This window comes from Coturnix japonica, chromosome 2 (assembly GCF_054131305.1).
Source record: "Coturnix japonica strain WE chromosome 2, WE-NBRP24, whole genome shotgun sequence".
In the NCBI taxonomy this organism is placed as follows: domain Eukaryota; kingdom Metazoa; phylum Chordata; class Aves; order Galliformes; family Phasianidae; genus Coturnix; species Coturnix japonica.
The window spans coordinates 131,252,951-131,269,406 of record NC_140664.1 but is presented as its reverse complement, the minus strand read 5'-3'; the positions used below and the strand labels follow the sequence as shown (position 1 = coordinate 131,269,406).

Sequence of the window (16,456 nt, the reverse complement as noted above, 5' to 3'; positions counted from 1 at the left end):
CGTTGTACAAACATCAACACCATCAATACTTGACAATGGCAAAATACTAAAGATGAATATCTGATTTGAGACTGCCTCCTGAGAATGAACATTGTCTAGGGCCTGACAACATACATCCATACATCCATAGTCCTGAAGGAACTAGCTGATGCTCACTTATTCACCAAAGTGGAAAAGGCAGGACTGGCAGGCCAAGTCCCTGGTGACTGGGAAAAAAAGGAAACATCACTCCAGTTTTTAAGAAAGAGAGAGGATCCAGAAAACTACAGTCCAGTGAGTCTCACCTCTGTACCTGGGAAGAAAATGGAGAAGATCCTCTTTGAAGCTACACTAAGGCACACATGAGATGAGACTGCCTGACCAGTCTGGTGGCTGTCTTCAAGAGAGTAACAGCATTGGTGAACAAAGGGAGGGCAATGGATGTTGTCTGCCTGGACATGTGCAAGGTCTTTGCCATCATCCCACACCACATCCTTATCTTTAAATAGGAGAGGGAGAGCTATGTATTTGAAGGCTGGACTATCAATAGATAGTCGCAGCGAGGGAGTTGTGGTTACTGGCTCTTAAGTCCAGGCGGTGGCCAGTGACAAGTGTTGTCCCACAAGGGTCTGTTTTGGACCAACACTGTTTAACATTTTACCAGTGACACAGACAATGGGATTGAGTGTATTCTCCACAAATTTGAGGATGATGCCAAGCTGAATGGTGCAGCTGACACAACAGAAGGAAATGACTGGAGTACTGTACCCAGGCCTGGGGCCCTCAGTAAAAGGAAGATGTTGAAGCAGGTCCAGAGGAGGGCCATGAAGATGGTTAGAAGGCGAGAGCACCTCTCCTTCAAAGAAAGACTGAGGGAGTAGAGGGTGATGAGAAGGCTCAGAGGGACCTCTCTGTGGCCTTCCAGTACTTGAAGGGAGCTTACAAACAGAAGGGGAACTGACTTTTTACACAGTTTGATAGGACTGTGATAGGGAAAGGGGAAGAAAGTTAAGATTAGATGTGGGGGAAACATTTTTACTTAAGTAGTGGTGGGGTGCTGGAACAGGTTGCACAGAGAAGTGGTGGATACAACATCCCTGGAAGTGCTGAAGGCCATGTTGGAGGGGGCTCTGGGCAGACTGTTCTAATGTCTGGCAGCCCTGCCCACAGAAGGGAGTTGGAACAAGATCACCTTTAAGGTTCCTTCCAAACCAAGCCATTCGACAATTCTATGAAAAAACAAAATCCTTGCCATGGGAAAGACACCAGTGGCAAAGCTTACAAATTCACCAGCTAGTGAAGAATTTTCTGTTACTATTTACATTTGATAAGAACAGTTTACGCCATGCAGCAGGGTATGGTGTATTCAGCAGATAGATTAGAAAGATTAGCTAGATAGCCAGTTTCAGAGCAACCAAATCCTGCAAATGGAATTACATGGAAAAAAAACTTTGGGCCAAACTTGATGGTTACTGATCAGATTTACAACTGTAATCCACATACATAGCCATCATAAATCAGATAATTATTTGGACACCTTGCACTGTCCTTTCCAGTCCTTCTTCAATATGCTCCAATGAAGTCATTCTGGTGCACTTGTCTCACTGATTCTACTGTCATTAGGATAATTTCAAGAATAAAGTCATAGAAAACATATGATTCATCCATAAAGGGATATTTCCAAGGATAGCGGTCTATGTCTGGAGAGTAACGGATACCAATCAATATTAAAATGGTTGACTTTTACATATTTTTACATTAATCATCTGATATGGAAGCTTTTTATTTATTTATTTATTGTTTATTATTATTATTATTATTTTTTTTTTTTTTTTTTTTTTTTTTTTTAATTATTTCTGAATACACCGATGCTCATTTACAAAGCAAAACTTGAGGAGAGAGTACTTTAAAGACTTTACAAATCAGTTCATTTTTGGTGAGGATTTTTTGCTAACCTTAAAATTTGAAATAGTTTGAAAATGGGCAACGCTCAATTTGGAGATCGATGCTATATTCATTTGTTCTTATTTTTATTATTCACCAAATGCAACCTTCAATGATCACTCAAGATCTATGAATAGCACACAGTTTTTAAATATTTTTTCTATTAATCCGTCACAAGCCATGAAATTTGACATTTTCACCATGGTGAGTACGTGAAAGTTGCCAGCTTTGCCTGGCATGCTAATATAGTTCTTAATTACAGCATCTAAAGAAAAAAACAAACAAGTGCTATAATTTTTTTTTGAAGCAATAGACCTTCAGACTGGGAAAATGGCCTCAAAATTCTGCTTAAAATATACAGTGTATTTTTTCACTCTCAAATGATTAAGCTAAATAATAACAAAGTTATGTCTTTTTTAAAAGGAAATGAAAAGATAACAATATTCTATTCATATTTCTCTTGGTAGTCTTGCTAGTACACAAACAGAAGCCTTAAGGTTTTAGGCAATAAACATTCAATGCATTTTGCTGTTATCAGACCTACTTTGGCGCACCTGTAATAGTATATTAGTACACCTGTATTACTAATACACCTGTATTACTGTATTAGTAACTGTGTCTGCTGAACTGTTCAAAATGTGTCTCCTGTGTTGAAAGCCACCTTTTCCTCAGTTTGCACAAGTGACTTTTAATTGGCAATGAAAAGCATGACTCACATGCTAGGTCTTCTGCAGAGGTAAAGGTTCAGCATGCTCATAGATTTGACAGGATCCAGATAGAGCACAAATTTTTTTGGTGTGGATTATACAGCACAACTGAGAACCAAAGAAAACAAACTGCTACCACCGTCATTCAAAAAGCTTTGAAACTGAGCTGGATGGTGACAACCAGAAAGTACAGGAAGAAGTATGAAGTTTAAAATAGATAAACTTTTGAAGCTCACTTATCTACAAAAAAACCCAGCTTCTTCTGAGTACATGGATATACATTTGTAACACAGAATTTCATTCTATGTTTGATTACAAAGGTGCAAATCCTCTGTTTTAATGAGATGAAATGCTGTAATGGAAAGCTGAACTTAGTACATTTTTATTTATAGGAGTCTTCCTAGATTTTTGTAGTCTCTCTATTTTGTCACCTACAATTCATAAAATGCTGCAGGCCAAAATCCTTCTTGTTATTTTTAATATATTTTTATATTTTTCTAGTGGGAACGTTGCAGTGGGAAAGGCAAAATGATCTTGGTTATATGCACATTTATTAAAGAAAAGCACACAAAATATATTGTACCTCAGGGGAAAAATACCACAAGACTAATGTAACACCAAGGCTGAGAAATCTCTCATTTTTAAGTAAAGGAATGCATAGTTGAAACTTCCACCTTATTTTTGTTTCCTTGTCCTCATTTATATAAAATTGATGCATCTTTATATTAAAAATTAGTTGTCAAATAAGACAATATGTACCAGAAAACACAATGTAATTTCTTATAAAAGCCTGCATGCAATGAGTTACAGCAGTACATTTTTCAGACAATTTGTTTTCCAGACTCATTAAATCTGTAGAAGAAGTCAAGTTTGAATAAAAGTGGTGCCATTATTTCTGAGTTATGCTTTTATACCATTTTAAACAAGATTATGTCAAATAACCTCAGCCTGTTGTTTTGTTATTTAAATTTTAAATAAATAAATAAATAAATAAATAAATAAATCACAAATATTTTCCAACTTTTTTGAAAGGTCTCAGTTTTTATTGACACTTAGGAAAAGTACAGTTGTAAATAAAAATGTTGCTTAATTTCTGGACAATGAATGTAGTGGAAGTAAAAATTCAACCTATTGATAGTTTATACTACACCAAAATAAGAAGATGGATCATATGGCTTTTTATAAGCACGGTATTTGAAAACTCCTCTCTAACTAGCATAGATGGTATAATCTGCCAATCTAGAAATAAAAAATTTCACAAGATTCACCCACAGGTGTACAGAATAAAGATGCTTCACACTGAATCAAGGAGAAAGGAATCATGGGGAACTTGTACAGCAGTGGGAAGTTTCATGTTACTGGCAAGTACAAAACCAAACCAGACACTGTGCTACCTGTCCCACTACAGTTCACTGGGTTAAATAAGCCTCCCTCACACTATCCTGCCTTTCAAGCTACCAACAATTTACTGAGATGTTCACATCTAGAGCGTACATATACCAAATGTCATAATCCATCAGCATGATGAAATGAAAATACCAAGTACTGTTCCAGCATTTAGGTTCTGGATGACTGAATATGATTAACTGGCTGATTGAGTTTTTCAGGTGTTAGAAAAATAACACGACAAACAATGAACAAAACCTATATAGCATGATTAGGACACTACAGCCAATGCACATTCATAATAGGTGAGACTGAGAGCTTCACTCATCAGTGTGCCTGCCCTACATTTTTAATTTGAACAAGTTTAAAGCTTTCCTGAACTTTCACCACTTGGTTTGATTTTCAAATATCTTTCTCAGTCCACGTTCTTTTCACTGGGATGGTTGGCTGGCTTTTCAGATTGTATTATTCCAGCCCAACCGTTTCAGCCCTTCCTAAGAACAAGGGTAATGATAACTATTGTTTGGTCATGTGAGGTTTGTTTTTCTTTTAAAGAAGCCAGAAAGTGCCAGTACCCTCACTACTGAAAAAAAACAGTAGTTCAATAGCATCCCTGATGTCCAAGGATGGTCAGATAGAAGAGCAGATAACTATTTTTAGGATCTTTAACGCCATTTTTTGCAGACTTTGGGTAGTATTTTACAAAACAGATGTGGAGCTATAAGAATCTTAAGGACCTTTCATTACCCTGAATTCTGCTGGTACCACCTCAGATTCAAATTAAGACTCTGTTCATTTGAAGCCAAGTCATGGAATGTTTTCTATATTAGTAGTATTATTACTTTACAGAAGCATTGCTTAAACTGACAGCTGACTTCTGGGACTGCTGAACACTCAGAACAGTAATTGAAGCCAACAAGATCTGTGTCTCAATATTTGAAGTTCTTCACAGAAGATAACAATCCAAGACATACTCTTAGATATCAGACTGGACAGTTCAAATTAGTAGATACTTTGTCATTAATACTTTCATGCATAAACTCTAGCTCCATATTGTTCTTATAATGGCTATCAATTGAAGTTTGTCAAACGCTTTGATAGACTAGAAAAGAGTACCACAGGAAAACAAAACAAAACAACAGCAAAACTGAGAAGAAATGGATTTTCTGACCTCAGAGCAGGATTTGAATAACATGGAATAAAGAAAGCCTGAAGCCACACACTGAACAATGAAGATAAAATGGAACATAGAAGAGCTGCTCATTAGCTGAGCATTTCATTTCCTGCATATGGAATCAGACAGAGTTCCATAAAAACATATATAAAGATATTATAGAATATTTCAAGACTATCTCATGATTTGTTGCTATTGAAAGATTGATATTTTTGGTCAGCTGGACAAAAAATTAAAAAAAAAAACAAAAAAACAAAAAACAAACACCAAACGATAGCTTGAGTTAGCTCCAAAATTGTTAGTTTATTTTTTATCACCAAAATTGAAGTATTTGCCTTCCAAGCCAAACATAATTAAATTTTGAAATGAGACATTTCTTTAAATTGAAAAATTATAGCATTTTACTTTCAAAATGTCAAACCACACTGCTGTGACTGCTAGAAATTGTTTAACATATTTGCCAGCTGAAGCTTCCACATAGTTTCCATACATAGCACTATTTAAGTTGAATTTTCATTTTTCATGTAAAACACAATTTGACTCATTGAGTTCATCTCTAATCTCAGTGAGAACATTCAGGTGAAAGTTAAACAGCCAACCTGAGGCCTCTTACTTTGAGCTTTAGACTCCAAAAGCTCCGTGATACAGGTTTTTATCTTAGCACTGGATGTATGATACATGTGCAACCAACTGTACTGATAGGGTATATATTAAATGTTATGGTTTTGCAGTCCAGGAATTCACATTAGATAATCAGAATCAGCTTACAAAATCTGTTTACATTAGCACTTGAAATTCAGTGAATACCCTGTGTACCCCAAAAATTACATATATAGTTTAAAGACCTATAAAGACAACAACTGCTAAACTCCAAAATATCAGTAACACATAAACATTAAAGATTTTTATGGAATTAATACTGGGTGCCCTATTACAGGTTTTCCATTGAAAAATTACAGAAACACTTTTCTGTCAAGTTACCACATCTTCTGGAAGGGCAGTTTATTGAGTACTTCGCTGAAGTGTATTGAAAGGCAAAAATGACAAAGATGCTCATTGAAATGCACAGGAGGAAGCAAAAGTGATAGATTAAAATTGGGAAGAAGAGATATGTAGAACAAGAGACCTACAACAGCAGTAGAGAAAATCATAAACAGGTAAAGAGAGAAATGAGAAGGAAAAGAAAAAAAATCAGTGCTACTGCAGTGTACATAAAAGGATGTAATATTCAGGAGAAAATATTACACTTGACTGGATGCTGAGAATCGTATAATATGCAGTCTGAAATACTATGACATCAGAATAATTTGTTTTCCTTTCATGTAAAGGTGTTCAGCTAAAATTAGAACTGAAAACCTCCCATTAGCAATGCTCTCACTAAATATCCCAGGTATGAGAAAATAAGAGCACAGAAATAATTTGCATTCCTGTAAGAAACCAAAGAAGTCATGTATGTTTCTTTTACTATACATTCTGGGTGTTCTTTCCACTACTTTCACAGCTGAGCTAACAAATTTTAATAGCTTTATAATATTTGGATGTTTGTTGATAACCTGTTGCATTCACAAGTTTATTCTATAATGTATCAAGAGCTTTAATTACAAAAAGGTCGATATTGCAGATTGCAGAGGTAATATTAGCTTTAAAAAAAAAAGCCCTCCAAGCACTCCTACCCATCTGACTGCAATCCATGATACCAGTCCAACAATCAATCACCAGAGGCATTGGACACCCATAATTAGATTATAAAATCATAACTATAGTCATTTTACGTCTGCTTGCATAATTACATCAGCATGCTAATATCCTTTTAATGGTCTCTAATGATGTAATAAGAAATAATGGAATTTATTTGACAGCTACATAACCATTAACAAAACATATTAAGCATAACTATTACTTCCATAAAGATTCAGCCTGTATCCAGAAGTGACAGCTAACATGCTGGATCTTTTCTTCAGTATGGAAGTTATTTCTAATTGTGTATTCCCCAAATCTATTCCCAATCATCTGCTTCACAGGGTGAGCAAAGTTTATGTCAGTGCAAACTTGACAACAAACCAACTGTAGAAGTGGACTGAACGCTCTGGGAGCCAAGCCTGAGGGTACGTTGTGAAATGCAGGCCATCGGTTAAAGTTGGCAGGATTGTGAAAGAGAAGATAAGATAAGCTGATTACTACCATGCATCAAATAAAATCAAGAAAAAAAACATGGTAATCAGTAGGAACCCATTGAAAAAAAAAGCTGCTGTTCACTTAACCAGACTCTGAGGCAGAGGAAAAAAATAAAAATATATGGAGGAATGAAGGATATCTGCAGATAAAACTAACTAAATGTAGTAATGTCTTTGTGAATCATTTGATCATTTGAGATCAATTTTTGCATATAGGACAAAATACCTTATTTGAGAACATTAAAAAATTCAGCACTCACTCTCTGTCCTCCGTTTTTATACTATTCCTCTCACATGTGATGGCTTTGTCTGAACTATGAAATTTGTGGCTCTCATTAAAATGACTTTAATCTGAAATCTTTGCAGTATTCAGACTTACACTCTCTTTTCCCTTTCAGAATTCTTGGAAGGGAAAGAGAAAACTGAAAATTTTAATCCAAAAAAAAGAAAAAGAAAGACTGGTAAAATAAAATATTTCCTCTGAAGTCTCATCCTCACATTTCAATATGTCAATGGCAAATTAGAAATAACCATATCATTAGGTGTTTCTCCAAACTGCTCTCCAGTATGCCATTCAGACAGTAACCAGAGTTTTCATGTCCAGTTTTCCAATGATGGCTGTGTAATGACAATAAAAGAAAAAAAAAAACAAATGCAAAAAATCATAGAATGGCCTGGTTTGAAAAGTACCTCAATGATCATCCTGCCGCCATATGCAAGGCTTCCAACCACCAGACCAGTCTGCCCAGAGCCACATCCAGTCTCACCTTGAATGCCTCCATGTATTGGGCATCTACAACCTCCCTGGGCAACCTGTTCCAGTGTACCACCACCCTCTGTGTGACAAACATTCTCCTGATCTCAAGCCTAAACCTCCCTGCCTTAGTTTAAAAACATTCCCCCTTGTCCTATCACTATCCACCTTCATAAACAGGCATTCCCAATCCTGTCTATACGTTCCCTTCAAGTACTGGAAGACCACAATGAGGTCTCCCTGGAGCCTTCTCTAAGCTAAACAAACAGATCCCTCTACCTTTCCTCATAGGAGAAGAGCACCAGCCCTATGATCATCTTAGTGGCCCTCCTCTGGACCCGCTCTAAGAGCTCCACATCCTTCCTGTACTGGGGGCCCCAGGCCTGGACGCAGTCCTGCAGATGGGGTGTCACAAGTTCCAAGCAGAGGGGGACAATCACCTCCCTCTCGCTGCTGATCACCCCTTTTTTAATGCAGATCAGAACACAGTTGGCTTTCCAGGCTGCAAGCAAGCACTGCCAGCACATATCCAGCTTCTCATCCACCAGGACCACCAGGTCCTTCTCCACTGGGCTGCTCTCAAGGAGATCCTCCCTCAGTTTGTATAAATACCTGGGGTTGACTCAACCCAAGTGTAGCACCCTGAACTTGGTCTTATTGAACCTCATCAGGTTAACACAGGCCCACTTCTCCAGCCTGTCCAGGTCCCTCTGGATGGCTCCCCTTCCTTCCAGTGTATCGATGGCACCACTCAGCTTGATATCATTTGAAAACATGACTTCTTTTCATGATGAGTTTTTTTTTCTAAAGTTTCTGCTTCTGCTGTCTGGTGTCCAGCTCTGTATTTCTATAGAACTTCATGGGTTTAACCTGAGCTTAAGTACCTCGTTTTTTGGACTAAAGATTTATAATGGATGAATTCTTCCCTAACTCTGGATTTGGGATAACTTTTTACAGATTTATAGATGCGTTAAAAAGGCAAAGATCTATGAAAGCATTGCTCAGATAGACAAAATAGTCTGTTCTTCTTGTAGTTATCATCATTCATAATGCACTTCTAAAATACGGACCATATCATACAAATACTTCTAATTCTGTTATATGACTGCATGTTAATGGGTGCAAAATACTCAGTTTCCCTGAAGTTCCATACTAAGGAAAGGAAAAAAATTATTCATAGCTTGCTATTTCATTGGAGGGATATTTTCCACTAAAGAACAAGTCTACAACTTGAGAATTGCAATGTTGTTGCAATTTATCAAATGGTTAAAAAAAGAAAAAAGAAAAAATAAACAGGTTTTATGCTAACAATTAGAAAGGTAGGTGAAAGATCTCTTTTACTGTAAATGAATGAAGTTAATGAAGTAGAACCCATTGATTCCAGCAGAGAACTTGTTCTGTGGAATTATCCCTTTGAATGTGCAGCAGGCTTTGATTTATCTGCTAGTATTCAAATTCAAGGTTGAAAATTCTTTTTATAAGGAAGGCCATATAACATCGTTTTTTGTAATTACAAAATTCAGTTTTCACTAAAAGTACATTTCATAAAATGCAAGTAAAAAAGTCATTAAGCTGTATAAAGGATGGTTCTAACATCACATGTAAATATTTTCCTTCTAAACAACAAAATTATTTATGCCCAATTTTTGTCATATGTCAAAGTCAACCCTTACTAGTACTCTATTTTCTATCTTATATTCTGTAATAGAATTGGCAGAATTTATTTTTTTCCAAAAAATAATAAACATTTCCACCAAATATTCAACATCTTCAATCCATGGCTAAAAACACAGCATTAAAAAATATGAATTGCATTCACTTGATCCAAAGGTTAAGGCAAAAGCACAAGAAAGGCTAAGAAAGGCACTGCCCATCAGCAACACGACTCGCAGCGAAAACCAAGCAGCCCCAAACACTGAAATATAGGCAGAAGCTGGATGTTACTCAGATAAGAGTTGTTTTCTGTGAACCAGCATATGAGTTCTTTCCAGCATGCTGTAACAAACCAACCACAGATGATTCTTCTTTTCCATTACTTCCCTATCAAACTATTTTATTAACTAAACTAAAGGATTATAAAGTAAATGTTCCCACCAAAGTGGTTTCAGAAAATCTCCATTATATAAATATATGTATTACCACATGTGGTATATATATATTTTTACCAATTAATATATATTTTTTACCAAATGTGGTAACTCATAACCTCCTAACTTAGGTGATTACCATACAGCACATTTAACAGCACAAACCATAAGAAAAGCAGCATTTCAACACAGCTGAACTCCCTGTAGTGGTTAAATGTTAAATGAGTAGCTGTCCAAGCAGCATGACCTAGTGTGCCATGTGTCATACTGAAATCCAGGAACCCAAGTTTTTAACCCTCTGTGATTTTCTCTCACCCTCAGCAATGCTGAGTATGATGACCATTTACAATACTTGCTTAACCAACCTCTTTTAAATAAGATGGGTATATATTTACAGCACCTTGAAGAGATATTTCCCTTTGGGAGCATGGGGTTATTTCAGTCTTTATAGTTTGTATTGAATATTTTTTTTCTTAAATGTGTATAGGGGACATTATAAAGATGATCATAATACTCTCTTGTTTGTGCATATACTCTTGTTAATTTTGGTATTAAAGGGAAGTCATTCCCTTGTAAGATGAATGATTGAAAAATAATAAACACAACAAAATAAAAAGAGGCAAATTCCGTGTACATACTTGACATCATCGAAGGCACTCATCTGCAGCTTCAGGAGATCTGCCACATCCTTTATTAACTCCAGGCCCTTTTCCACACTCAGGGGGCTGTTGAAAGGGAGCAAGAAAACACAGCGTTACGAAAATGGAACTCATCAATACTTGAGAGGCTAGAAGTCCCAAAAGAGTTATCACCTTGGCCTCTTAGATTCTGAAAGCCACCAGTAACTGTATTCCTGTCACATAGTGATCGTGATATCAAGGGAATTGGGATCAGGTGCTTCTTCAGGCATGATGAATCACCTGAATTTTCCAGCAATAAGACAAACAATAAGGTGTAAATGGAATTGTTAGGAAGTGTAATGGGCCCATGATGCAGCAACCAGTTCATCTTGATCCTCAATAAAAAATGTAATAAAGTAAAAGGACAGAAAGAGAGAAAAGGATTGACGAGACAAGGAGGGAAACAAACAATGAAAGTCAAATTGCAGGCTCAGTAGCAAATGGACAAGGGAAAAGCATATTTTTAAATTCATTAGTTTTTAAAATGAATCTTTGCCCAGTGAAAGGATACAAAATTATTATGGATTTAAGAGTAAACAATGGAGCAAGGCACACAGACCAGAGGACACTGATTAGATACATAGGATTTAGTTTGCTGTGCGTATGCACTGCTGACAGAACCCACTTTAAATCTTTTTAACCTTTGTCGATGCCACATTTACATTTTTTAATTTGGAAAGCAGGTTGCAATCAAGCGTAACACAAGAGGACTGCTAGCATTAAAAAGAAAAAAGAAAAAAAAAGAAAGCATTTATCTAGATGCAAAATAGATATCTATAAAACTTTTGGGTTATTAGAGTTGCTAGATCTGTAAAGGTGTGCTATGAACATTCTAATAGACAGACTGTACTTTGTTTAGCTGTTGTTTAGTGCTGTGAAACCAAATAAAAATGTATTTAGAATGTAAAAAGATATGAAAATTATACAACAAGATATACTGAGAACAATAAATGCAGCATTCTCTAAATTGTGATCATAGAATTATTCTCAACACTGTCAAAGCCCCAACACTCATAACACTAAACCTTACAAGCCTGATACTTATCTGACTTATGCCACTTTAAATCAGAAACAACTCTGATGAAACTAACCCAGGGGAGAAAAGGTTCTGTATCTTTTCCTTCAAGGGTTTATAACAAGTAAGAGAAGGAGGTGTCAAAAAATTACATACTGTTAGACATGATCTTTTCAACTGGACTAAGGGGAAAAAGACCTCTCAGAGCTCTGTGCCTAGGTTATTATTTCTGCTTCACAGTCAAAGTTTTTTTGAATCTAATTTTATTGCACTGTAATTACGGCTGCAGATTTATTTATCGTCTGCAATGAGAGCTGCTTATTTATTTATTTATTTACTGTGCTGGGTTCTGCATACACTGCCCTAAGGGCATCTCTATTTAAATAATGGGATGTCTCGGGGATCTTGGTTAGGCTGGAATTGTTCAGCCTCCCTTCATGCTACTAACCCAAAATGCTCAAGAGACCTCCTGTCACACAGGCAGAGGTAGCCCCTCAAGGCACCAGATAAATTTAGAGTTTTTCTAGATGTATGAGACAGAAATGTTCTTGTCTGAAAGTAACAAAAGAATCCGATTGTTTCTGTAAGGAAAAAAAAAAAAGTACTATAGATTATTCATAAAATCCTATATTTCAAGGACTGACAGTGGGCAGAAATGTGATTATTCTCATCGCTATGAAAGCAGATTGTCATAGTGACTCAGGGGCTTATGTGTTAATTAAATCTTTTCTCCCAAAGACATTGGCTTAAATTTTATGGAAATGTCTGGTGTCAGCGAGTGGGCTTTTACTGTAACAGCAAAGATACACAGAGGTGCAGGGAAAGTCTGCTGCATACATTGATGTCATTTTCTTCTTTTTTTTTTTTTTACCCAGGGAGTCACATTTGTAAAAGCTCAACCTTCCATTCCTGCTTACCCCTCCCTTCCCTGCAAAAGCCTTTCCCAACCTCCAAACCAATGTATGCTGCTATGAGTCAATGTAGTAACAGTAATATGTAATCAGAGCATTTGAATGCTACAGTCCAGCAAGAATGCTGGAGAGAAAATCAGAGAAAAAAGGGTGCTGGCAAGTCATTCTTCTGCAGGTTGGAGCATCTAGTAGCAGTCTTGTTAAGCCTCATCCAATAGCAAACTAAAGAACACAGGTTCCCAAGCTCACATCTGGTGTGTTAGGCTAAGAAATGGTCATTCATAACAGCACAGAAGTGTGTACTTTTCAAAGGCATGGTGCTATCTGTAGGTGATCAAGGCCAGGCTGGAAGGGGCTGGGCTGCCTGATCTAGTGGGTGGCAAACCTGTCCATGGCAAGGTGTTTGGAACTGGATGGGCTTTAAGGTCCCTTCCCATACAAGTCATTCTATGATTCTAGGATTCTACAGTTCTGTGACTACATTTTCTTCTTTGGTATCAGTATTATTATTGATCCCATTCTCACATTTAAGGATTCACATTAAGAATGATTAATTTATGCCCAAGTACCTTCTAGTATCACTTTTACGGTTTCTAAACATTGCCACATACTAGTACTGCTGCTTACAGTTCTGTAACAGCTGTATAGTAGGAGAGTTGAAAACGTCTAATCATTAGCCACACTCCATTTCCCTACTACTTTAATTCATATTGCATTTTGCTCATTGTTGCACAATGTGTGCTCACATAGTGATGGACTCTAGCGTTACTTATGCTGAGTGAGTACACCATTGCCAGCAGTATTGTATTAAGCAAACTACCCCAAGCCGAAGGAGAACGTCCCACCTCTGATAAATGATAAGGAAGAGCTGGCCTCCTCAGATATGGAGAAGGCTGAGGTACTTAACAAGGAGTTATTTGCCTTGGTCTTCTTGTCCAGTCAGGCTTCCCACACCTCCCACATCCTTGAACTTCAAAGCTGGGGTTGAAGGAGCAAAATTCCTCCTAGTGAGAGGAGCCACCTCAGGAGGTGGAATGTATTCAAGTCTATGGACTAAGATAACATGTATCCCAGGGTTCTGATGGAAGTGGCTAAAACAGTTCATAAATATGATATCTCTACTGATTGTGAGAATTCATCCACAGTAGAATTAATTAAAAGCAAAGTGTTATATAAAGCAAGAAGTAAAAAAAGAATACAACAATTCAGACAAGGAACAAATGGAAGACACTACAGGAAGAAATTTTAATAGAAGAAAGTCTCTCTGGATGCAATCGTGATGACAAGACCAAAGTCTTGGAGGAAAGGTAAGACTGGTGTAGGGTTCCTACAACTTTATTTGAACTGTTAAGTTTCAGAATCATAGAATGGTTTGGGTTGGAAGGGACCTTTAAGATCTCCTAGCTCCAAACACTAGAGGGACACCTCTCCCTAGACCAGGTTGCTCACAGTCCCATCCCATCTGGCCTTGAAGAGATTTATATTTCAGTTTCCTAAAGCAGGAAGAGAGAACAGAGAGCCATGCTATTAGGGTAACAGTGGCTGCCTCTACTCACTCAGAGCAGTGTGGTGCAGCGAGTCTTAGCCATGGTCACTTCACATCCAGACACACTGCAGCACAGATCCTGCCCATGTAAGTTTTTCTTCAGTTTGTGATAATATATTTCACTATACCAGCAATGGTAAACCCTTAAAGGAGAAATCAGAGCTTGCAAAGGACTTGGAGATAAAAAGCACATACAGAAAAACAGACGAGTAACAAGACCTACACATGGATGCTCTTTAAGTCTTGTACGTTCTCTTGAGGATGTGTAATCCTCATTTTGCTAAAGAAAATTAATGGGTTCTGCTGTATCCTTAATAGTCCTTGATTTTCCTAATGGCCTTGAAAATTTCTGATTACTTTCAGGAGCCCTAGCTTTAGGAACAATAAACCTCTGGATGGCATAGCACCTTTTTGAAGATCATATAGCTTTTGATCACCAAGATCTTGAGGCAGAGTTTACTTCAGACTTAGAATCACAGAATCACAAAGGTTGGAGAACACCTTCAGGATCACCTACTTCAACCATCAACTCATCACCACAATTCCAACTAAGTGTCACATCTAAACATTTCCTGTCCACCTCCAGGGATTATGACTTCACCACTTCCTTGAGCAGCCTGATCCAACGCATTACCACTCCTTCAAAGAAATTCTTTTCAATATCCAACCTGAACCTCTCCTGGCTCAACTTAGAGCCATTCCCTTTTATCATTTTGACCTGGGAAAAGAGGCCAACCCCCCTCACCACAACCTTCTTTCAGGTAGTTGTGGAGAGCAATAGTGTCTCCCCTGAGTCTCCTGCTGACTAAATGGTCCCAGTTCCCTCAGCTGTTCCTTATAAGACTTGTGTTCCAGGTGTTTCGTAGCTTCATTGCCCTACTTCAGACAAATTCCAGGGTCTCAGTGTTTCTCCTGTAGTGAGAGGCCCAAAACAGTACTCAGTACTTGAGATGGAGAGGGAACCTCACTTCCCTAGTCCTGCTGGCAAAATAATTTCTGATACTATATATGTTTCCTATCTTTTCTAAAATTTCACTTGCAGTAGATTTCTCTTTTGCATTTTTAAGTTAACTATGTTAATACCAGAGAGCAGTCAGGGTCCATGCGGCTCAGCTCCTGCCCCAGCAGGGCCACCCAGAGCATGTCTTTTTCAGGTTTCTGGCTCCAGTTCTCTACAGATAGAAATACAAAGGGAGAGTCAGAAACCATGTAAAATTCACTTATAAGTAACTCTCCTATTGCTTTGCCTCCTAATATCATCTCTTTCTGTAAGTGCTAGCCTAAATATTATCTTCAGATGGCAAATTCAGACCCTACAGAATCAGTATCCATAGTCTGTTTTACTCAGATTCCAGTTGCTACATCATATTATTTGCAGAATATACTTTGTTTGATGAATTTTAATGACAATGAAGAAGTAAAGGGGGAATAAAACATAAATATTTCATTTGGGGTTTATGTAGCTATATATTTTCAAGTCTGGCACAGAATCATCTGAAAAATGCTGTTTTTGTTTAATCTCACATTGCAGCACGCAGCACTTGCACTAACCTACTTATATCTGCTAGAGCATATGGCTTGTATCTCTGCTAACCACAGACAATATTATATGGTAGTACTACATCATTCCTTCAGATGAAATGACTCCCCAGCTGACTGAAAAGATTTTGATGTCATGATTTAACATCATGACAAAACTATGAAAACTCTCACATCTGCTTAAACTATGTGAAAAATAAATAGCCCAATACATAGCCACTTGTCTGAGATAAAATTCATGATCCAGTCAGCTCTTTTTAACTTCATCAGGAGTTCTATCTAACAAGAAAAGCAGATCTAGGCTATAAAGCTGTTTTATTTAGGAATGGGTTTTAAATTAAAGTGCAGGAATAAATATCCCTTTACCTTAATGCAGGCTGTTGAGCACTTCTGAAAATTAAGTAATCCATTTAAATTCTCAAGAGCAGATTTGGGAGACCAACTTTATGTAATTGTTGGTTAAAACGTTTCCAGAAATTGTACTGGACATTGGATACAGGAAAATGAGATTGTCTGGTGAAAATAATAATCCATATCTTCCAATATCTAAATTCCTCCTT

General features: G+C 37.2%; 1 protein-coding gene across 4 annotated transcripts in view; it reads right to left on the bottom strand.

Annotated features, from left to right (window-relative positions):
- The window catches only part of PTPRN2 (protein tyrosine phosphatase receptor type N2), a 608,667-nt gene that overhangs the window by 346,167 nt on the left and 246,044 nt on the right, over window positions 1-16,456 (bottom strand). For all 4 annotated transcript variants that reach the window (XM_032442979.2, XM_015852813.3, XM_032442980.2 and 1 more), the window contains exon 10: window positions 10,844-10,930. In XM_032442979.2, the coding sequence (XP_032298870.1) occupies window positions 10,844-10,930 (87 nt within the window). The remainder of the gene's footprint in view (window positions 1-10,843; window positions 10,931-16,456) is intronic.